The 19995-nt window shown below is 40.3% G+C and overlaps 1 protein-coding gene across 3 annotated transcripts in view; it reads left to right on the forward strand.

Moving 5' to 3' along the window:
* Window positions 1–19995, forward strand: part of DUSP16 (dual specificity phosphatase 16) — a 63481-nt gene that overhangs the window by 23445 nt on the left and 20041 nt on the right. The window contains exons 2-5 of one of the 3 annotated variants that reach the window (XM_084205743.1): window positions 4266–4343; window positions 5573–5837; window positions 10162–10756; window positions 11908–12046. In XM_084205743.1, the coding sequence (XP_084061869.1) occupies window positions 10526–10756; window positions 11908–12046 (370 nt within the window). In that variant the 5' untranslated portion in view covers window positions 4266–4343; window positions 5573–5837; window positions 10162–10525. The remainder of the gene's footprint in view (window positions 1–4265; window positions 4344–5572; window positions 5838–10161; window positions 10757–11907; window positions 12047–19995) is intronic. The other 2 variants (XM_084205742.1, XM_084205744.1) reach the window with 2 other exon arrangements.

A 19995-nucleotide genomic window follows, 5' to 3' on the forward strand; every position in this document is an offset into this window, starting at 1 on the left:
GAGTGTATAACAACTTGATTTATTTCTGCCTGTTAATTGCGAGCCGTTGCTGTACAGCATATTCCTCAAAGTTTCCTTTTCTACTCCCACTTGAAGATTGCTGGGCTGTCCCATGTTTGTGGACTCGCTGTTTTCCAGCATCTATTCTGTTTTCTTGCCATGTAAATGTCATTTAAGGAGAAACCCAATTAAGCTTAACTGCTGTAATGAGTAGAACTGAGCTTACATATGTGTAATGTCAATGTTTTATTTGGCCCAGCCTCCCTTCTGAAGATGCTTCTGCATGTTTTTATCACTATGTAGCATACACTGGTGGCAATATTTATTTTGTATAGAACATGCAGAGGGCTTTAAAATGAGTTTGACAACAAACTTAATTAACACTTTTATTAGGTTTTTTTAAAACTTCTAGATATTTCCCTGTACAGCTGACAGGACATGCATGCAGCGCAGTGCAGTGCTGTGTTTTCAGACACAAGCAGGAAGAAACAAAGTATTAATGTTGACAGTTAAAAAAAAAAAAAATTCCTTTCAAACTTTCTCATGCCCTGATGTGAAGGGGTTGAATGTGCATGTTGCCTTCCGGGAGAACTGGTGTCATTTCCTCAAATGGGTGAAAGACCAGAATGCTTTAACCCACGTTGTTCCATACCATGCAAGCAGTTTACAAGTCTCTGTTCTTAAAGGAGATTGACTCATTTTAGCTTAAGAGAAGAGTCAATAAAAAGTCTGCTGCAAGAAATTCATCCCTGCCTTGCCCCGAAGCTATTCTGATTAATTTCCCTAATAGAATTACCATCGTTATCCTCTGTCTTTAATCCATCCTAGTCCTCATTCGATGGTTTCAGATCCACCTTCTGTTTTTATCATACAGTGACCACAAAGTAGATCAGAGTTACCCTTTTTTAAATCTAGTTTTTGACTCCTTATTTGCAGGGTCATATTATTTGGATGTCTCCCCCTCAAAGGCTCTCATTAGGCAGAATGCCTTATGTTTAAATGTTAACCACTAGCTGAAGACTCTGAGATCCCATCTTACCTTCTTTTCTGGTAAGCCTTTTAAAGAAGTAGCATGGACTATTTTAACAGCTGTGCATAGAGCACTCCTCTTTTTAATCTGTTTCTCAGCAAAAAGATGACCATGCAAAATACAGAAGTCACTGTTTGTGTTGGTCTGCAGAGCTGCAGAACAGGTGATTCAGAACGTGCAGCTTGTGCCAGAGATAAAAACCTTGGTGTCGTGAAAGATGCTGCTGTAAAGCACCTGTGTCATACAAATAGTACAGAAATGCTGGAATTGCAACTGCTTGAGGATTGATGAATTAGTTCAACACCTTAAGTTTTTCATTGTGTTACTTTGTTTTCTTTGTGCCTTTGAAATCTGCCATACAGTTGCTGGAAGAGGGTGGCAGGTGTGGGCAATTGGTCACAATTACACGATCAATCTTTGCCATTTGGTGTGCAGGGCCAAAGTAGCACTTGTGATGTGTTTTGTGGGGATAGGCAGTGGTCCTTCAGTTCAATTGTCCTTCAGTTTTAATTTGGTTTGTGAATTCATGTGTTATATGCTGTGGTTTTGGATTGGATTTCTTCAGACTTGGATTACATAGATAAGTGAAATAATTTTCTAATTTACTGTAAATGTTATAAATATTATACCAGATAATTCATACAAGATTAGATTTTTGGAAAAAAGAGGAAGGTGGTGATGTCCTTAGACTGATGCTGTCACATTTGACTGTTCCATCTCTCCCTGGCTTCTCTCTTGCTCAATTCTCCTCACTCTCTGCCGTGGGAGGAATGCTCTGCATGACCCCACTGGTTAGGTTTGTTTAGCTGCAGTTTTGGGCAGGCCCTGAGCAAGAGAGGAGGAAAAAAGGCTTCAATTTTTAATTCTGGAAAAGAGAAAAAGGAATTTAAATAAGGCCTGGAGGACTTCTTATTTGCCAGAAGTGAGTATAAAGACAAGTTTATATCCTTCTGTAACTCACCGTAATTGAAAGGATGTATATTTCTTTTTCTAAAGTCAGCAGAAAAATCCTGGCCTCTTAATGATGAAAGACTTTTTTTTAAACTTTCTTCTAAGCACAAATAGCTGAAGTTTCCACTGTAAACTTGGGTGGCTCATTCATATTTCACTTCATGGTAATATGGTATCCTCTCTCTCTCTTCCCTTCCTTACCACCAAGACTGAAAAGGGGAGGGGGGTGGGATATAAAATGTTTCTGAAAATTACAGGAAATGTCTTTTCCTTAAACAGCTTTGCCAGGGAATTTCCAAATATGCTTAATGCTTATGGCTGAAGTTGCAGGAGTTCAGTCTTCAATCATGAGTGGATCCTGTTCTTAAAATGTGACACCTCCTTCCAGTAACCTGTGTTGAAATTAAGTATATGCTTTGTTTCTCATCTGCTCTTCAGCAGAATTAATCATTCTCTGCAGTGAAATAAGGGCTCAGGAGGGCTGCTTTAAACACTTGATATACATGTATTTATTAAAGTGAGGAAAACAGAATATAGTCTCCTGAGGTGAGAACTGGTTTATTTGTAAGAACATCAGAGAGGTGTGGCTGGCAGAAGGAGTCATGGCATGGCATGGATGGCACAGAGGCAGGTACTGGTGAGTGTGAAAGCTGCCTGACAGCTTTCAGGGGGACTTCAGGAGCTGCATGTGAGGCACTAAGGAACCAAAGGGGAGATGCTTTTTGTCTCAGGACTTTGTTTCCTTGGGCTGTCACAAGGTGGTCTCAGATCATCAGGCCCTGTCTCTAGGCAGAGTCCCATCAGTGCTGAGCATTAGTTTAGTGTTCATTTCTGGGATGAGATTAGAAAAAGAGATAGCAACAAGTACAAAGAGTAGGATGGGTTTCCTCTTTGTTCTCTATTGCCTTCTGCCAGGCTTTTGCCACTGGGTTATGGAAAGGAGAAAGGGAAGTCTGCAAAGCCTCTTCCTGAGGCTCAGAAATGAATGAGAATCTGGAGCAGGCAGAGGGGGGAAAAGGACCCAGCCTAATTTCAACAGATCTTCTCATCCAGCTCTCTGCCCTGATGCTCTCACATACATATGCCTGCATACTAATGATGGAAGAGAGAGGATCTCCAGCCTGGGTCCTTCCAGGGAAAAACACAGAGTCCCAGTCAAGAGATGAGCAAAGCCTGTTCTGGGTTGTAACCTCAGTATTGCCTGAAGGGTTCTCAACCCTTCTCTACTGCTGCCATTTGCCTAAAGACAGAGAAGTGATTGATCCCTGTAATTCTTTCCCTTGTGGGATGCTGTGGGTTTTCAGGCTGTTCACCAGAACATGCCCAGCCCTTTTCTGGGGTGGCTCTTCTCAGTTGTCATATCCTTTACTCCGTGCTTCAGAGCCACTCCTGGATCTCACAGCAAGGCAAGGCAATGCTTGGCAATAATTTCTTGTCATGGTTCATATCACAGTGATTAAGGGAAGCTGTCATCTCCTGGCAGCCATGATTTGAATCTTGGGTTTAGCTGCCCATGAAACAGTTTGGAACCCATGCTGAAGTGTTTATCTTGCTTCCTTGTGTAAAAGTTGTAATTTTTTTTGTTCCTGTTGGAACAGTAGGTACTTTGGGTAGAAGTTGTACGGGTATGACTGTATGTAAGGATTGGTGACACTAATATTACCAGTTTCCAGTGCTGGCTTTTTTTAGAGTGTGGAGAGGTGGGCTTAATTACACAAATGTCCTGTTTCATTGGTCTCTGTCCATTCAAAATACAGCTGTATTCACACTTACTTGTGGCAATCTTTCACATTAATAGGTACTGATCAGGAGATTGGGAATTTGTTTAATTCCGTGCGAATGCATCACCTTTAATGCTGAGCTGTACATAGGTTTTCTAGCAGTGAGATGTGTCAAACAGTTTGGAAGGCTATCACTGGTTGGTTTTTGTTTGTTGGGGTTGTTTTTAAAGCATCTCTTTTTTTTTTTAAATTTCAATTTAAAGATAGTAGAGGGATTTGCTGTGGTGATTTTTTTTCTCTTTTCTTTTAGAAAATCAGTATAGTGTAACTTTCTATTTTGGACCCATTCCATATAAATGAATGCCAGCATTCATAAATAACTTCTCACCCAGGTTTTCATGTGTTTGAGGGAGTTGTACAGCAAATGACTCCACTGAAAATGGAAAATCCATTTCCTGGTTTGGGTTGGGGGGTCTTTGTCTGAGTTTTTTTTGGTGCTTTTTAATCCTGTAATAAGGATTTTATTACTGTTATTATTAATATTATTATTTTCCTGTGTTTAGGTAATTCCTTCTGCTGGCCTTTGTATGTGGACCACCTTCTGTCCTGTTCAGGCCATATAAATTGGGACTTAAATGTAGGTGAGTAACAGCTTTTGACATGAAATAATAATAAATTATTTTATGTTGCTTTGACTTGGAGGTCATAGAGGGAAAACCATTTTTAAAAAATCCATTGTCACTTTTCCTGGTTGTTTCATGTCCCAGACAATAGGAACCTAAAAATGTAATGTATTATAGTATATGTTTGAAGCAGATTAAATAATCTTTCATTCTGGTGCCACAGACCTATATGCTGTGAAGCTGCAGTGAAAAATTATTTTGAAATGGAAAGAGCTTCTCTCTCGATTGGGTGGAGAAGGGAGTCCCCAGATTAAGTCTGAGTGTCATTTAAATAGAGTGATGTAACATATCAACAGCATGTTCTAATGCTTCCCAGGAGGCCACGTTCTGCCAGTCAGGTTTCCCTGTGGTCACATTTAATAAATGTTTATTGTCTCACTGGGAATGTCAAAGAGATTGGCTCCTTGGTAAAAGCAAGTGATGATAACCTGGCTTATTGTTTAGAGATGGTGATGGTGCATGGATGATATTTGCAAGAACATTGCAGATGTTTGAGAGCTATGCTGAGTAGGTCGGCAAAACGTGGTGGTTTGGTGTGCTTTTTGATTTTATTTTGAAATAATATAATATATTATTTCAAATAGGATTATTTGTGTTATTTAGATAACAGGAAATATCTGTTATCTAAATGGAAGGCCCATTCCTCTTGCTTAGCCCAGCTGTCTCAGAGTGCCAGTGGTAAAAATGTTGCTGAGCAGTAGGTGTAGAAATAGAGTGAGCTTACAAATCTTAACTGGATGTCTTTTATGCAGTGTGTTTGTGGGAGGTTGATTTCCTTTCTGACTCTCTCTGTGTCTGTTTTCACATTGATGAGCACAAAGAAATGGGGAGACTTTTCTTTAGAACTAGTAATCAAAGTTGAGTGATTAGTCAAGCAGGATGAAGGACAAGAGTACTGAACAGAAAATCCACCTTCATCTATGTTTTTTCCAATGCATTACACTTGCCTTTCTCATGGTGGTAGAAAATGTGTGTGGCTGGTGTTTCTACAAGGAAGAGAAAATTAACGCTATGCATTTTGACTGCATATATAGGATAAAAGTATAGGTATGTTAAAAGTAGGAGAAGAGGGAGCACCCGTACATAAGCAAGGGAAGACAGGGTGAATTTTTTAAACTGCTTCTTTTTATGAAGATGGTACATGAGTGACATTAAAAAAAAATAAAATCTATGTGTTTCTATTTAAGTGACTTTCTCTGCTGCTGTCCAATCTTGCACCACAGTGAAGAGTGCTCAGAGGGTGGTGGAAACTGTCTGTTCTTCAACCTCCCTGCCAGGAAGCATGAGGAAACAATGTGTTTATGAGTTAGTGACGCTTATTTGAATCATCCTAAAAGCCCAAGACACCCTCATTCCCCTGTGCTGAGGGAATGACATGAGCCCTTGCTAACAGAGCCCTTGGAATTGACAAGCATTTGTAATCTCACTCCTATGTGTTCTGCACAATGGCAGGTAATACATATGCTTCTCTAACTTCAGCTACTGTTTTTTTCCCCAGACTTTGCACTTTATTACACAGTTGTTGATCTCTGTAATTTACTGGCTTGCTTGCTGCATTCAAAAGAACAGCTATTCTTCACTTTCAATTAAAAATTTTATTTCCCGTGTGCTCCATAGACACTCTGTGTTCCTGAACACTGAGTAGCATCTTGAGCAAGGGTTGGACCTCTCTCAGCTGTCACTTAATGTCTTGCAGCACTGGGAAAAGGAACCATCCAGAACACAATTTATTTCCATCTTTTTGAGGCTGGTGAGAGAATGGTTCTTGCAGGAGTAGGAATTCACCCTGTGGTCCCTGGATCTGGAGTTCCTCTCTAGTTTGTGTACACTTCTTTGTCCAGTATCACGTGTGGCTGTGGTAACAGGCTCTGGTGCTGGTGGTATTGGCACCAGCTATTGAACCACTGGCCACTCCCAGTAACACTGAAGCCAAATACCCCTTTTGTAACAGCCAGCAGTAGCTTGTGTCCTGCAGTTTGGGATGTTCTACATTGGTGTTTTAATTCAGCCTTTCAGTTTTTCTTTTACAAGGGTGCCCACCCTAAGAACCATGAAAAGGACTCTAGGGGATTATAATGTTTTTCTCATATGTACATGTGCTTGCCTGTTAAAAGTAGAAAAATATATAGTTCAAAAAACCCCAACTCTGTCAGGTGTTTCAGCTGAGTCCATAAAGGCTGCCCATCAGGACCTTGTTCAGGTGCTGTAAATTGATTTTGTCAGAGTTTTGCATGACGTGGGAGCACTGCTGAGGCTCCTGACAAAGCAGGCATTAGTGACGTAGCCACACATTTATGACAGCAAGGTTCAGCTTCAAGGTTATCTTCTTACATGAGGCACAAGTCTTTCAGAGATTGTAGCAAGGCTTTGAGAAGCTCTTTGCTAGTTCCTTAACTGGGGTAGAATTAAAGACTCTTGTTCTGAGAGTTTTTAAAATATATTCCTAATACATGTGACTCTCATCCCCAGAAGTATTTGAAAGATGTGTAGATATGGAGCTTAGGGACATGGCTTAGTGATGGACTTGGCAATGTTACTTTAACAGTTGGACTTAATGATCTTGGAGGTCTTTTCCAACCTGAATAATTCTGTGATTCTACATGAGCCAAAACCTGAGAACTCAAGCAACCATCCTGTTGTGATGGAAAGGAATTGCTTGGAGTCAAAGTGATAGCAGTAGGAATTAAAGGAGTGCATACAAAATGTGAGTTATAGTGACTGAAAAACCAAACACAACCACATAACCAAAAATGTGGCACTTTCTTATCTCACTGCATCTGAACCAGCTGGGATGGGGACAGGAATCCCTGAGGCAAGTGGTCCTATAAAATTAGACATACATGTAAACATTAGTCATCCACTGCTGTTTGTGTGCAAGATAGTAGGAAAATTGTTGGTTTGGTTCTTTAAATAATAAGGAAAAGCTGTAAAGGTACTGGGCAAGTGTAGAACAGATCTTTTTCATTTCATAGTGAGTTGATGTTTAATTTTCTTGTTTAAAAGTACCAGTGTTGCAGTACCTCTAGAAGGAGGAAGCAGACATGCAGTGTTCCCAGTGGGTACATAAATGACCCTGTGGGAGATCCTCATGGCTCAATTATAGATCATTTTTCATAATCCTGATTTCAGCATGGAACACCCTGTGAAGGCTTCCTGGCTTTAAGGTCAGCAGCACAATGGCCTGTTTGGGGCAATGATTATATGACATCATTTCAAGAGATACTATACCATTGAGATCTAAGTCACAAGTAGAAAGAGAACAGTCAAGAAATTTAATTTTTTCTGTTTTAAAAATGCATTAGAAATTAAACAGATGCTTCAACACCTCATAGAAGCTGAATGATAAGAGCAGTCATGAGGAATGGGATGAGTGCTCAAGTGTTTACCTAAAACAAGAGGCTGCCAGTTCTTCTTGTTTAGATAGGTCCTGGGGAAGACTCTCAAACACTGATAGTTCCAGAAACTGAGAGAATTAAAAGAAAATCCTGTACTTCATAAAATGTTGTTTTTCCCCAGCACCATTGAGATGTTCCTGTCAAAATAGGACTTCAGTTGCAATAACTCAAGGTGACATTACTTTTATTGCTTTCACACCATGGGCAGAATCCTTTCAAGGCATGTTGAGGTAATAGGGCTATTTTAAAGGGTTCTTGACTGAAGCCCACTTGCCTTATGTTCTTTACATGCTCTTTACCCTGTCACCAGATATGACTGGTTTTAGTTCACAAGAGTCTTCTGAAACAAACTCCTGTTGTATGAAAGTGAAGGCTGAGAAAGCAAACAGTAAGCTTTTAGAAGATAAGAAGCATACCCAAACTGAAAGTTGCAAATTAAAGATTAAGTATTTCTAACAGCATCCGTTTTAGAGTTCTGTACTTTCTCAGCTGCTATATTTTCCTGTTATTACTTGAGCTTTTAGTCAGCAATTTATCCATCAAAACAAACTGTCTAGTTCACGAACAAACTGTCTAGCTTGCAAAGGAGCTGGAGCCAATTCTCACTAGAGCCAGTGGAAAAGTTTTCATTGAGTTCAGTGGATTTGGTATCTGGCAACCTTTGATGTGAATAAAAGAGAATCAAAATTTGTGACAGGACATGTTAAGAGAAATTTTAAAAATTGCAGAATACTATTGTCCTGGGAGGGAAAAATTTGACAAAACTGTCAAGATTCCTCCCCTACCCCACCCCCTCTTGCAAAATGTCATTTTGACAATCAGTTGTCTTTTGATACCTTCCTGAGACTAGTGTATAATGACTGCTCTTTGATGGGGAGCACACCTGCCAACCAGGTTTCTTAAAACATTTAATTAAAACTTGGTATAGTATATTTTCCAATATTTTTACTGTAGTTTAGAGAAATGTGCATTTCACTGCTAGCTGCTTCCATTTATCTGGGCAAGCTTAACAGCACTGTCACAACAGCACTAAATCAGGACAAATAGAAGATCACATTTTGTCAGCCTAATGTCTGTCTACGTGTTTTTCTTGAATTGCCACATGAAACTCATGAAACAACTTCCAGTTTTCTCTTTTGGGTTGTTAACGTCAAGTTTGTACTTTTTGCAGAATTTATTTTGCTTAACATTGTGCAAATGTAGATTTGTACAATATATCTAAAGAGTAAAACATCAGACCTGGGATTTCCCACTGCCAAATGCAACTGGCCTGTTGGTATAACAGAACTTTTAATATAAATCTATGATGGATAGAATTCATTCCTTCTCTTACAATTAAGGTAAAAAAACAAACAAACATTTCAAATGGAAGCAGCAAGTCAACACTATAAAATCTAAGTTCAAATGTGAGCTAAATCCCTGAAGGACATAGCCCTGTGGTGGCTTCTTTCTGAGGAGTGTTCCTACAAGGACTTGTGCCATCAGAAGGTGTTTTGGGACACTCTGAGGAGCCCAAGGGTGGGGCAGTGCTACAAGGAGGGGCTAAAGGTGCTGGGGTTTGACTGCTGCCACTCTTTCAGCTGATGTTGTTCAGATGCTGTCAGGATCTAATTTTAGAGAAATACAGTTTGTTTCAAAGATTATTTAGCATGAGTGCCGGGGGTTACACTCCTCCCATAAGCATCACACAGCTCTAGGAAGAGCAGAAGAGTGCTCACTGCTTTACTTTCCAGTAGTGTGAGACCTCATCCATCTTTGGTGCTTAATTCAAATAAAATGCTTGTGTCCTGATGTGGCATCTTGTCCTGGTTTCTATTCAAGCATTTCCTTCAGAGAGGTGGATGTAAGTTTGGTCCTTTCTTTTGTGTAGTTTCAGTTTTCCAATTTGCAGTGCTGTTTTGTGAAATATTTTCCAAGTCATTAAACTTTGAAATGTTTAATATTTAAAATGTTCAAGTGTTTTAAAAACAAATTTTATTTCTTACTAAGTGTTGCAGTGCTGAAATGCATTTAAATAGTTTTGCTATTGAAAGGAATACCGTGATTTAGGGCAGCATCTCTTAATTATGTTCTAACAAAGTCTTGTGAAGAGGCAGAGCTAGTGGCAACAAAAGTCTGCAATTAAGGCAGGGTATGTTGCCTGAAATACAAGATAATTGTCCAGGCAAGATCGTTGGAATGGATTCAGAGCCTGCAGTTGCCAATGCTCTCTCTAGGTGTTTGGCACATCCAGCAGAGAGGAGAACTCCTCAGGAATGTGTTTATTCCATGTATGGCCCACTGTACAGCTAAGCCTCAGAGCTGAATGTTTTGTTCTGCGAGGTTTCATGGCCTCATCTGGTTTGTGTTTTTTGTTTTTTTTCATCTTCCCCTTCTTACAGGCTCTCAATCTGGTGTAAAGCTGATGGGTGGGAGCAAAGGTAAAGAATGATGTAATGCAGCAGCAGCCAGAAAGCATCTTTTGTGTGAATTGTGAAATGGCCACTCCGTAGCCATCTCCCGATGAATCAGACGTGAGGGGCCGCTTTGTGGAGCCAACCCTTTGTACATCAACTGCAAGCAGGAGGAGACGCTCGGTCCAACAGCTCTTTCTGAAAATGGATTTAACTTTTCTTTTGCCAGTCACTACCAGCATGACCTCATACACTTCTAGTACAATGGTGTGGCTAAGCCTTTGAGTACACAGCCATTACATCATCGCAGCAAATTAGAGAGGGCGGTGGGGAAAGAGGCCTCGCTGTTGTCATGGCCCATGAGATGATCAGGACCCAGCTCATTGTCCCCGAGAAGTTGGTGGCTTTGCTGGAGAGTGGGACAGAGAAGCTGCTGCTGATTGATAGCCGCCCCTTTGTGGAGTACAACACCTCCCACATCCTGGATGCCATCAACATCAACTGCTCCAAGCTCATGAAGCGCAGGCTGCAGCAGGACAAAGTTTTGATCACAGAGCTCATTCAGCACTCGGCAAAACACAAGGTAGGGGTCATTTTCCTCTCATTCCTTGTGTTTGTTTAAAGGAGGGGCTGAAAAGCAACTTGTAATAATTTTTCCTTAAAAAAAGAAACAAACCAACAACCAAAACCCAACAGGATTAGGGGACTGAGTTTGGCTGAGATGTTACCTGATCAAAGAGGGTATTGCTTGCTATTAACACTGGGATCCTTTGTAGAATCAATGACAGAGTTAAGGGGAGGGATTTAGAAATTACTCAGAAAGAATGTTCTCAGGATTCTTGTGTCTTGCAAAGCACAGTCTCTCAAACCTAAGTAATTAAGGAAGGAAACATTCTCTCCTAAACACTGAAGGATTCTTGGGGATCTGTGGTGGTGGGGCTTGCTTAGCAAGTGGTCATTTGGTTTGCAAAGAAACTGCCTCTCTGTCAGTCCTGGCTCCTACTTGCTGTTTAAAGGGCTTTTCATGGGGGTGGTTTGATGAATTTTGGTGTTAGTTTTGTTGTTTCTTTATTTGGGAGGAGGGGTGTGATTTCCTCCAAATAGTGTTATCAGTGAAAAGAAAATAGCTATGCTGTTTAAAATTAATGTGTATCTCTGTCTCTCTCTGTGTGTGTGTGTATGTGAAGGGGGTATTGGGATTTTTTTTATCCATTGATATTTGTTTCATGTGTTTTGGGTACAAAAATAATCTACTATGGTCTTGCTTTGGCATGTTAAGAATGAAGCTTTTTATTTTATATATAAAGTTGTGCACGTAACCAAAATGTGTATGGCTTAGAGGCACTTTAAGGTGTCTCTACTGTTTATGTACAAAACTCTCAGAAGCAGAAAGTGAGGCAGGGCCACCTTCTCAAAAGCTCAGCTTTTAAACAAATTCATCAGCCTAGCTGAAGTTAAAGCAATTCACAAATGACATAAAATTACCAAATGATAGAAATTTGTGGAGTGAGCTTCAACTTGCAGCAACTAATCAATTTACAAACTCTCCAGGGAGTTAAATCTGAGAGGCTTATGAAGTATAAAATAAAAACTCTTTGGTGAACAAGTGCATAAAAATCTATATATCTGAACTGCATTTATAGCAAATATGTGGGAACCCTGATGGAGGTGATAATGTGGGGCTTTTTATCATCTTCCTCCTTCCTGTTTTACTCTGAGTTCCTTGTGTTTCAGATTGAAATTGATTGCAAGCAGGAAGTGGTGGTGTATGACCAAAGTTCTAAAGATGTGACCTCTCTCTCATCTGACTGTTTTCTTACTGTGCTCCTGGGCAAACTGGAGAAGAACTTCAGCTCTGTATATCTGCTTTCAGGTAAGATGTAACAAAAGAAACCCCTTTCAAGGTGACATGTACCAAAAGAAACCTCTGAAACACTGGAATAAAGAGAAGAAATAAAATGCTGTTGCTATAGCAGACCTGTACAGTTTTGCAAGTGTAGGTATAAACTTCAGTTACAGCAGAGACTTTTCTGTAGTTCTTTTTGCATACAAAGACACTCAGAATACATGCAGTGCTTAGAAATTGCATCTTACAGGGGATATATTACACCATTACTCTGTGTAAATGGAAATGGAGCAACGCAGAGGTTTTTAGATGCATATGTCTTCTACTTTAGGGTCAAAAATTAGTAAAAAAATGGGCTTCCCTGGTTTTTTAAGTATTGTACATGGTAGGAAAAAAATCTCTTCCTTACTGAATTGGTAATTGCTAAAATAAGAACAAAGGAAATGATCTCCCAGAGTTACAGAGATTAGTTTGTGTGACATTTTAAACTTCAGCTCCCTAAGTGGGAAGCACTTCATTTAGGTCTTTTCCTTTGCCTTCCTTTTTTTTTTTTTTTTTTTCTTGTTTGGTTTTTTGGTTGGTTTTTTTGGTTGTTTTTTTTTAATTTTAAATCCCAGGTCAAAGCACATATAGAAATTCAATTCCTTATAACACAGGATTTGCTGCTCTCAGCACGTGCTAGTGCCATTATTTCTGTCATGGAACAGCAAACAGTGTTCACAAGAAGGAGCAGGGAGGGATGTGAAGTAGATCTAAGGCTGAAAGAAGAAGGAATGACAAATTTAAATAGGAAATCCATTGCAGTGACTGGATCAGTGATCTAATGAAGTGTACACCTAGTGTCTGAGAAATGCTGAAACACAGGGACTGCATAATGGTGAGAGAAAGGAAATGACTCCTGAGAGATGCTTCCTCTTAGCAACAGGGTTTCACTACAGATTGCAGTGACTTCACATGACAGTGAGAGGTTGTGGTACTGAGAGAACTTTTCTCAACTTGTTTTGAAAGTGATTGCAGAGAAAGTGAATAATTTCTGCACTTGGACATGAGTTTGGTGCTCATGTGAGCATTACTTACAGTAAGCCAAGTGGGTTTTGCTTTGGCTAGGGTTGGTGATTTTGTTTTCTTTGCTATCTAGGTAAGAATTACACTTGTGGGTGGTGGATTACAGTATTAAGTAAATCTTACATATGAGCTACTAAGAATTGTGTGGTGTGTAGGCTCAGTAAATGCTTAATGCAAAAGTGCTGAAATAAGTGGTTAATACTCTCTTAAAGTGTTATTTGAAAAAGAAGCCAGTCTAGAAACAGTTAGTATCTCCTCAGAAATCCTTTGATTGTTCAAATTCCCAACTCTGCCTAGCTGCCCTGAGGGGTTTTTAATAACCTGAAGCAGATTACAGCTCCAGGCAGGAATCAGTCGATCCTCAACTTAATTTCCACGATGGAAACATCTCTCTTACAACTGAGAATTAGACCTCATGGCAGGGAGGTGTTGGGGAGGGGCCAAGCACAGGAAAGTGTCATGACCTTCCCTTCCTCACTCTGTTCCTCACTTGTGTGAGGAACTCTTTGATCTTCTGGCTCATCTGCTGGACCCTGTGAAAGAAGTGCTCAGAGTCTCCTCTCTCAGAGTTGCCTGTGGCTCTCCTAGGAATGCACAGGACCAGGAAGGGAAGCTGTTCCCAGCTATTCCCAGCTTCCCAGCGCATCATCTGGCCAATCACCAGTTCCATGTATCGTAATGGTACTGGGAGAAATGGTTTTCTTTTCATTTCCAGCACATGGGCATTTTCTGTTCAAGATGAAAATGCTACCTAAACCACAAGCAGGATGTTCGTGCACATGAGCTGGGGTGAACTTAGCCACACACAGCTGGTAAGGGTTAGTTTGGGAATCTAATGTGTCAAAATCCTCCTTATAAAAAGCAGGACTTTTACTTTAGTGTGTCAAATGGCAAAGATCAGGTTTGTTTGTTTACATAAGAGGAAATTTGTGTATATTTTTGTATATTTGTTTATATATTGGTTAAATTTTGTTTAAAGCTAGGATTGAGATATTTATGAATGCAGAAACAACTGATGGCTTTAAAACCAGTGGAAGAGGAGGACAATAAAAAAGGGAAATATAAGGAAATTATTTACTACTGATCTATTACAGTTAAGTGCTTATTTCGTGTGCTTTTTTTTTTTTAACATGTGTTAAAAATCTAGCTACTCAATGCACACACAAGAAACCTTTTAGGATGTGGGGTGAAGGAGAATTGAGTGTGAATTCAGTCTTGCAGAAAGCTCCTTGGAGTTTATTGATATGTGGCTGTAGGAAACTAGATAAAATATGTTGTCTCAGCACACTGATGACAAACTCTAATAAATGTTTATGGCCCATAATGAGGGCAGGGGTCAGTGTACTGTGTAAAAAGAAGAACCTTTGGACTTGAGTTTTCCATATGCCACTAAATCTGGTTTATTTAAAATAGTGAGCTTAAATAAACATTTTGGGGTAGGAAAATATTTTTTGTTGGGATGGAATAAGGAGTACTTAACAAATACCTGAAATTCCTGCCTCTGTTCTTGTTGAAACCCCCCATTACTGAGCACTCAGTAAGGTGGTTTTTTATTTAGGTTGTTCATAAAGGTGTGCCCTGCCCTGGAGGTTGTTTTTGATTGAAGTAACTATTGTAAAGACCTCAAAAGAACCCTTACCAATTAGTTTAAGATCTTGATATAACCTCATAAAAATACTCATAATTTGGTGAGGGATGTTCTCAGGAATTAAATATTCCATTTGGTACTTAATTTTTAACAGTGCACAGAATACTGAAATGTGGACACCAAGGGTTTAATTCTGTTCCCATCATGGCATCTTCTACTCTGACTTATGTAAGATTTAAACACAGGGATGTCACCTGATTCCTTCTCATATTTTGAGAATTGGATTTACTTGCAATGGAGTCCTTTTCCTAGTTAGTAGTGTTATGATTTTCCTGCTTGCTCTGCAGAAACAGTTAGGAGAGACTAGTGATTTTTGCTTGAATGATCATTATGAAGGCAGTAAACATCAAGAGTCTTGATTAAATTCTGTTCCACTTTGTGAATGGAAGCATTCATATTCTGCTTTCCTTACATACTTGTTCTCCCCTGCTTTTAATCTGGCTTAGTTCTGCTCCTTCAAGCACAGATGTCTTCAGGACAGTTACCTTTCAAATGTTTCCTGTGAAAGAAGGTGAAGCTCAACTTTTTATTTTGTGTTGATTTTTTTTAAACTTTTTTTTGATCTGTGTTGAGAACACTTTGTCTAAATGGAAGCTGTCCTGAAAGACAGGAAAAAAACCTAAACAAAACCCTTCTATGTGTCAAACTGTCATTAAAAACTGTGATAGCCTAACACTGAAACACTGAGTGCCTCCCTCTCAAAGCAATGGTTGGTGGGGACTTGCCTTCTAATCTCTTGCTACCCTTCTGCCCATGAAAAATATCAGCAGTAATTGGATGTATGGATTCTTCCTTCAGCAGAGCTCTGACAAACTCCTGCAGAGCACGAAGGAGTAATAAGGAGGAATAAATAAGTTATTGGTTTTTTATTCAGTGACAAATGTTGGGGTCATATGCATGGACAGTGAAGGGCATGCTAGGCAGAATGAGTTCAGTGAGATTGGACAAAGGTCCTGGAAACAAAGCAGTGAGTGATTACCCAGGGAGTGTGGCAAAAGGTATATTTTTGCTGAAACTTCCCAATTCCTTGTTTCCCCCAACCTGTCCCTCACCTGACAAGGTGTGTATACCAAATGGAAGACTTGCCTGGAAGATATGAGGAGAAGTAAGCAAGTCAGGAACTCTTCAGTCTTCTTTATCCTGCCATTCATTTAGAAATATTTGAAACTGGAAGCCCATTTAAAGAAAACTTTAGTGTAAAAATACTGAAGTATCTCTAGGGCATATTCACCATTGTGTTGTCTTACTTGTCTAAAGAAAAGCCTAGGTAAGAAAAGCCCAGTGCTTTCTCCCTGCATTCCTGCATCTCCACTGGAGCATTCCCTGTGGCAGGGGAGCAGGAAATCTGAAGAATATTCTCTTGTAGGTAGAGCTGGTCATTTCCATGTGCTAAAGGGACCAGGGCTGTGACACAGGGCTTTATTCCCACTTTCTGCAGTCCCCCATGGCAAGTAAGGGTGGTTCAGTGTGGACTGAAAGAAGGCACAAGGTTTGATAAAGTCCTGGCAAACATCCTGACACCTTTTAACAGTTGGATTTGGAGCTTTGTAACTTTCAGTTGTGGCTTACTGATGTTCTGAGTGTTTCCTACATATAAGTCTTTGCAGAGTACCCCAGCACACCTTAAAATGGTGGTGTCCTCAATGACAATAATCAGGTTATCTGCAAATTGAAATAAGTATAGTGTGAATGAGCTGTTAAATATCCTGCCACCGTTTGGAGGAGGTGAGATTGGCACAATGATGCCAGCTTTCCTGAGATTCTGACTGGTTGATTCCATCAGAAGGAAGCCTCTACTGTGAGAGGTAAAATCTTGCTGAGGGAATGCAGTATTCCCCAAGTGGTCCCATAACCCATGGAGCACAGCCAGTGTTGGCAGGGAGGAGATGAGAGTGAGAAAGCAGCTTAGCTCTGAATCACCCCCTTGAAAAGTCTCCCTCTCCATCAATTTTTAAGAGAGCTTAGAAAAGCAAGTACCCTTGGCTACAGCCAGGCCTCTGACTATCCTCCCACCCTCTGTACTTAAAATGCAATTTTCAGTGTTCATTTAGTGCCATAATTGTTTTAAGCACTTGAAGAATGGGAGTAGGGTTTATTACTTTCATATGTGTATCCACTTGCTGTCTTTTGAGAGAGAGCAAGGTTTGACTAAAGTAGAGCTCACATAACATTTCACAAACCCAAGAATAACTTGTTAAGTTTGCTTTTGTTTTGGATACCTCTGGATGCCTGTGAAATTTAATTGACTGAAATTATGGTGAAGGTTTTTTGGCTTTTTTTCCCCTTAAAGGCAGAAAGGGCGAGTGAGGGTGTCCACTCTGCTCTTTGTACTTGCCATGCCACGTGGAATATGGCACTTGGGTGGGATGGGAAGCTTGACCCCATTCTCACATATCTTGCCTTCCTTGTTTGCTTAACCTGCCTATTAACCTTGTCTTACCAAAGGCAGAAACCCTCCAGGGCAAAGAACTTCCCCTGCTACTGTGCTTGTAAAACACCTGGAATAACGGGGCCGCTTTCTGAACACCACTGGAATAAAAACACCCCTGGCTTTCCTAAAGTGTGAAACCTTGGATCCTGTGGAAGGACTGCCCGTGGCTGAGGAGGGGGGACAGGAATGGGATGGGAGCCCTCCCAACAGGGCTCTCCAGCCTGAGCTTATGTAATGGAAAATGGCACGGGTCCCTGCAGAGCGGAGCTGGAATGCGGCAATTGTAGTGCCTCTGGAGGTCTGCAGCTCTTTAAACAGAGTGGAAACATTGCAGATTCATAAAACTTGTGAGTCAGAAAGTTTACAGCTTTCCTTCCTTACGGCAAGGGAAAAAAATCTATACTGCAGCTTTTAGATAAACACGTTAATGTTCAACAGGAATGTGACTGGGAAAGAGCACCAAGAGCCTCCGAGGCAAAGCAAACCTAAAACTTCGGGGTTTGGATATTTTGTGTTTGCTATAGTGCTGTTTGATTTATTTTTTTTTAGCCTAGTTTTTGGGAATGTTACCTTACAGCCCTGGCACTAATCACTATTTACAGTAACAAATTCTAATTGCTATTTAGAAGAGGAAAAGAAAGCCCCAAAAGCTAAATATGAGTTACTCCACTGCATACCTTTGGTGAATGCAGGCATTTGGTGAGGCTTACTTAGAATCTTAGGGCCTAAATATTAAGTTTTAGAGGTAGTTGCAAATTTTCCTGCTTTTTTATTCTTTATTTCCTTTAAAAGGTAAAATTAAATGAAAAAAAGAAAAAAAAGTATGGTTATATTCCTTTTTAAAAAGGGATAGCAATACAAGATTTATTTGTTTGAGGTTATATAAAATTGTGAAAAATTAGTGCCCTTAAGGAAGAAGAAAATTCTGGATTTAATAAAGGTGGAATTGTCTGTTAAATCCACAAGCTTCATATTCTCCTCCTTGCAATGCTGTCTTAGTACATGCATGTAGTCTTTGGTTTTCTGACTCATCACTTGGGTCTCAGACCTTTTCCACTCCCTGCTTTGAAAGAATGGGTTTTGATGCTGAATTAACACTGATGTACTGGCAGACAATTAGGTCTTGTGGGAAAAGGAAGGAAGTAGCTTCTAGTCTGTTTTCAAGAATTCATTGAAGAAAACCAATTTCTCCCTTTGGCTTTTTCAGAATAGTCAGAATCCAAAACAGAGGGAAAGGAGCAGTATCTGATTTGAATGGCACTTCAGAAAAATGCCAGTTTGCTCTGTTACCAGTGTGCCTTGTCTGTGGTCTTTTCCAGCAGACTCCATGTGAAAAAAGGACACATCCACTGTCTATTACAGCTCCAACAAGAGCACCAGACAGGATCTTTCTGTTCCTCACATGGAGCTGCAGGGCCAGCTAGAGCTGCAGGGATGTTACAATAAACACTTCTTAGGCTTTTCTTAGCCTGGAGTTTTAGGGAAGCCAAGCTCTTAGGGGTTGCCATGTTTTCTGTGTCTCTGCTGTCACCCACAAAAGATGTTTCAAAAGCTCATTGGTCAGCTTCAATAAGGCTTGACAAAAGGAGTCATTAAATGAAAAAAAAAATGGAAGTTTGTGTGAGCTGTATGAAATGAGCACTGGTACAGTGCAGAGCCTCAAATTAGTGTCTCTCCCTGAAAAGCTGAGCTAGGAGTGGATTTGCTGGTGTGACCAGGGAGCTCAGGCTGGAAGTATGAAAGGATCTGCTGTGAGATGGGCACTGGTGGCAGGTGGGATTCCTTGGTTCTGCAGCCCCTCAGGTACTTGGATGAAAAGCATATTTATCTAGCCTGAAACTGGAAAGCTGCTCCTCTGGTCTTTGGAGTTAGTCTCCATTAGTTGGAGAAGATGCCAGAGACTTTCACCCTGGTTACCACCTCTTCTCCAGCTCAATCTCCTCTCCCCTCTGCCTTGGCCACACTGCCAGGCTCTGGGGCTCAGAAGCAATTGCTGGGGTTCTCCATCGAGCTGTAGCTGGCCAGGCTCGCTGCAAACATGTGAAGGGATGTGAACACCTATTGTCTCACCTTTCTTTCATTCCAAGTTGGGTTTCATGACTGCATTTATAAAGAAATAGTACAAAATCCTCATGGCACAAATGCACTGTCAGCTTGTTTCTACATTTTTAACTGCTAGGATTTGTGTACAGAGGAGCTCTCACCTTTGTAGGAGTTGTCTCCGTACTTGGATGGAGTTACACAGAAAAAACAAGTCACACCTAATGCTAAGGTTCCCTCTTTTCATCTTTCCCTTTCCTTACAGAGATGTGGAAACTCAGAGTTGCACCTCAGCTGTTGCTCTTCAGTTTCATACACAGACTTAACCCACCTTATCTCTAAAGCACAGTCAGATCTCTGTTCCTTTGTCTGCTTTGCCAGTATGCACATGCCTGATTAGCAAGAGCAGCTCTCTCTAGATGATTAAGGATAAAAATTCTGGTGCACATCTCTGCAGACACTGGATGATGAAAAGGAATTTGGCTGTTTCAAGAATTGGCTGTTTCACGAGTAATGTTATGAGCAACTATAAAGAGATATTAGGATTGCCTCCTGATGATTTTTTTTCCCTATATGTTAGAAATACATTTAAGTTGAGAGATAGGATGGATGTATGAGGGAGCATCTGTGGTCTGATGTGAATGAGGAACAATGCTTGCATTTTGAAAACTGATTTTGTTGTAACTGATGCTTCTGTTTAACCTTTTTTCTCTTCCCTGGGCTAAATGAGTACTTAGTATGTTCCCTGTGAATTTGTCTTGTCTAATTTTGGTCACATCTCTGAATGGTTTG

The sequence above is a fragment of the Fringilla coelebs genome (assembly GCF_963513975.1).
Source record: "Fringilla coelebs genome assembly, chromosome: 5".
Classification (NCBI taxonomy): domain Eukaryota; kingdom Metazoa; phylum Chordata; class Aves; order Passeriformes; family Fringillidae; genus Fringilla; species Fringilla coelebs.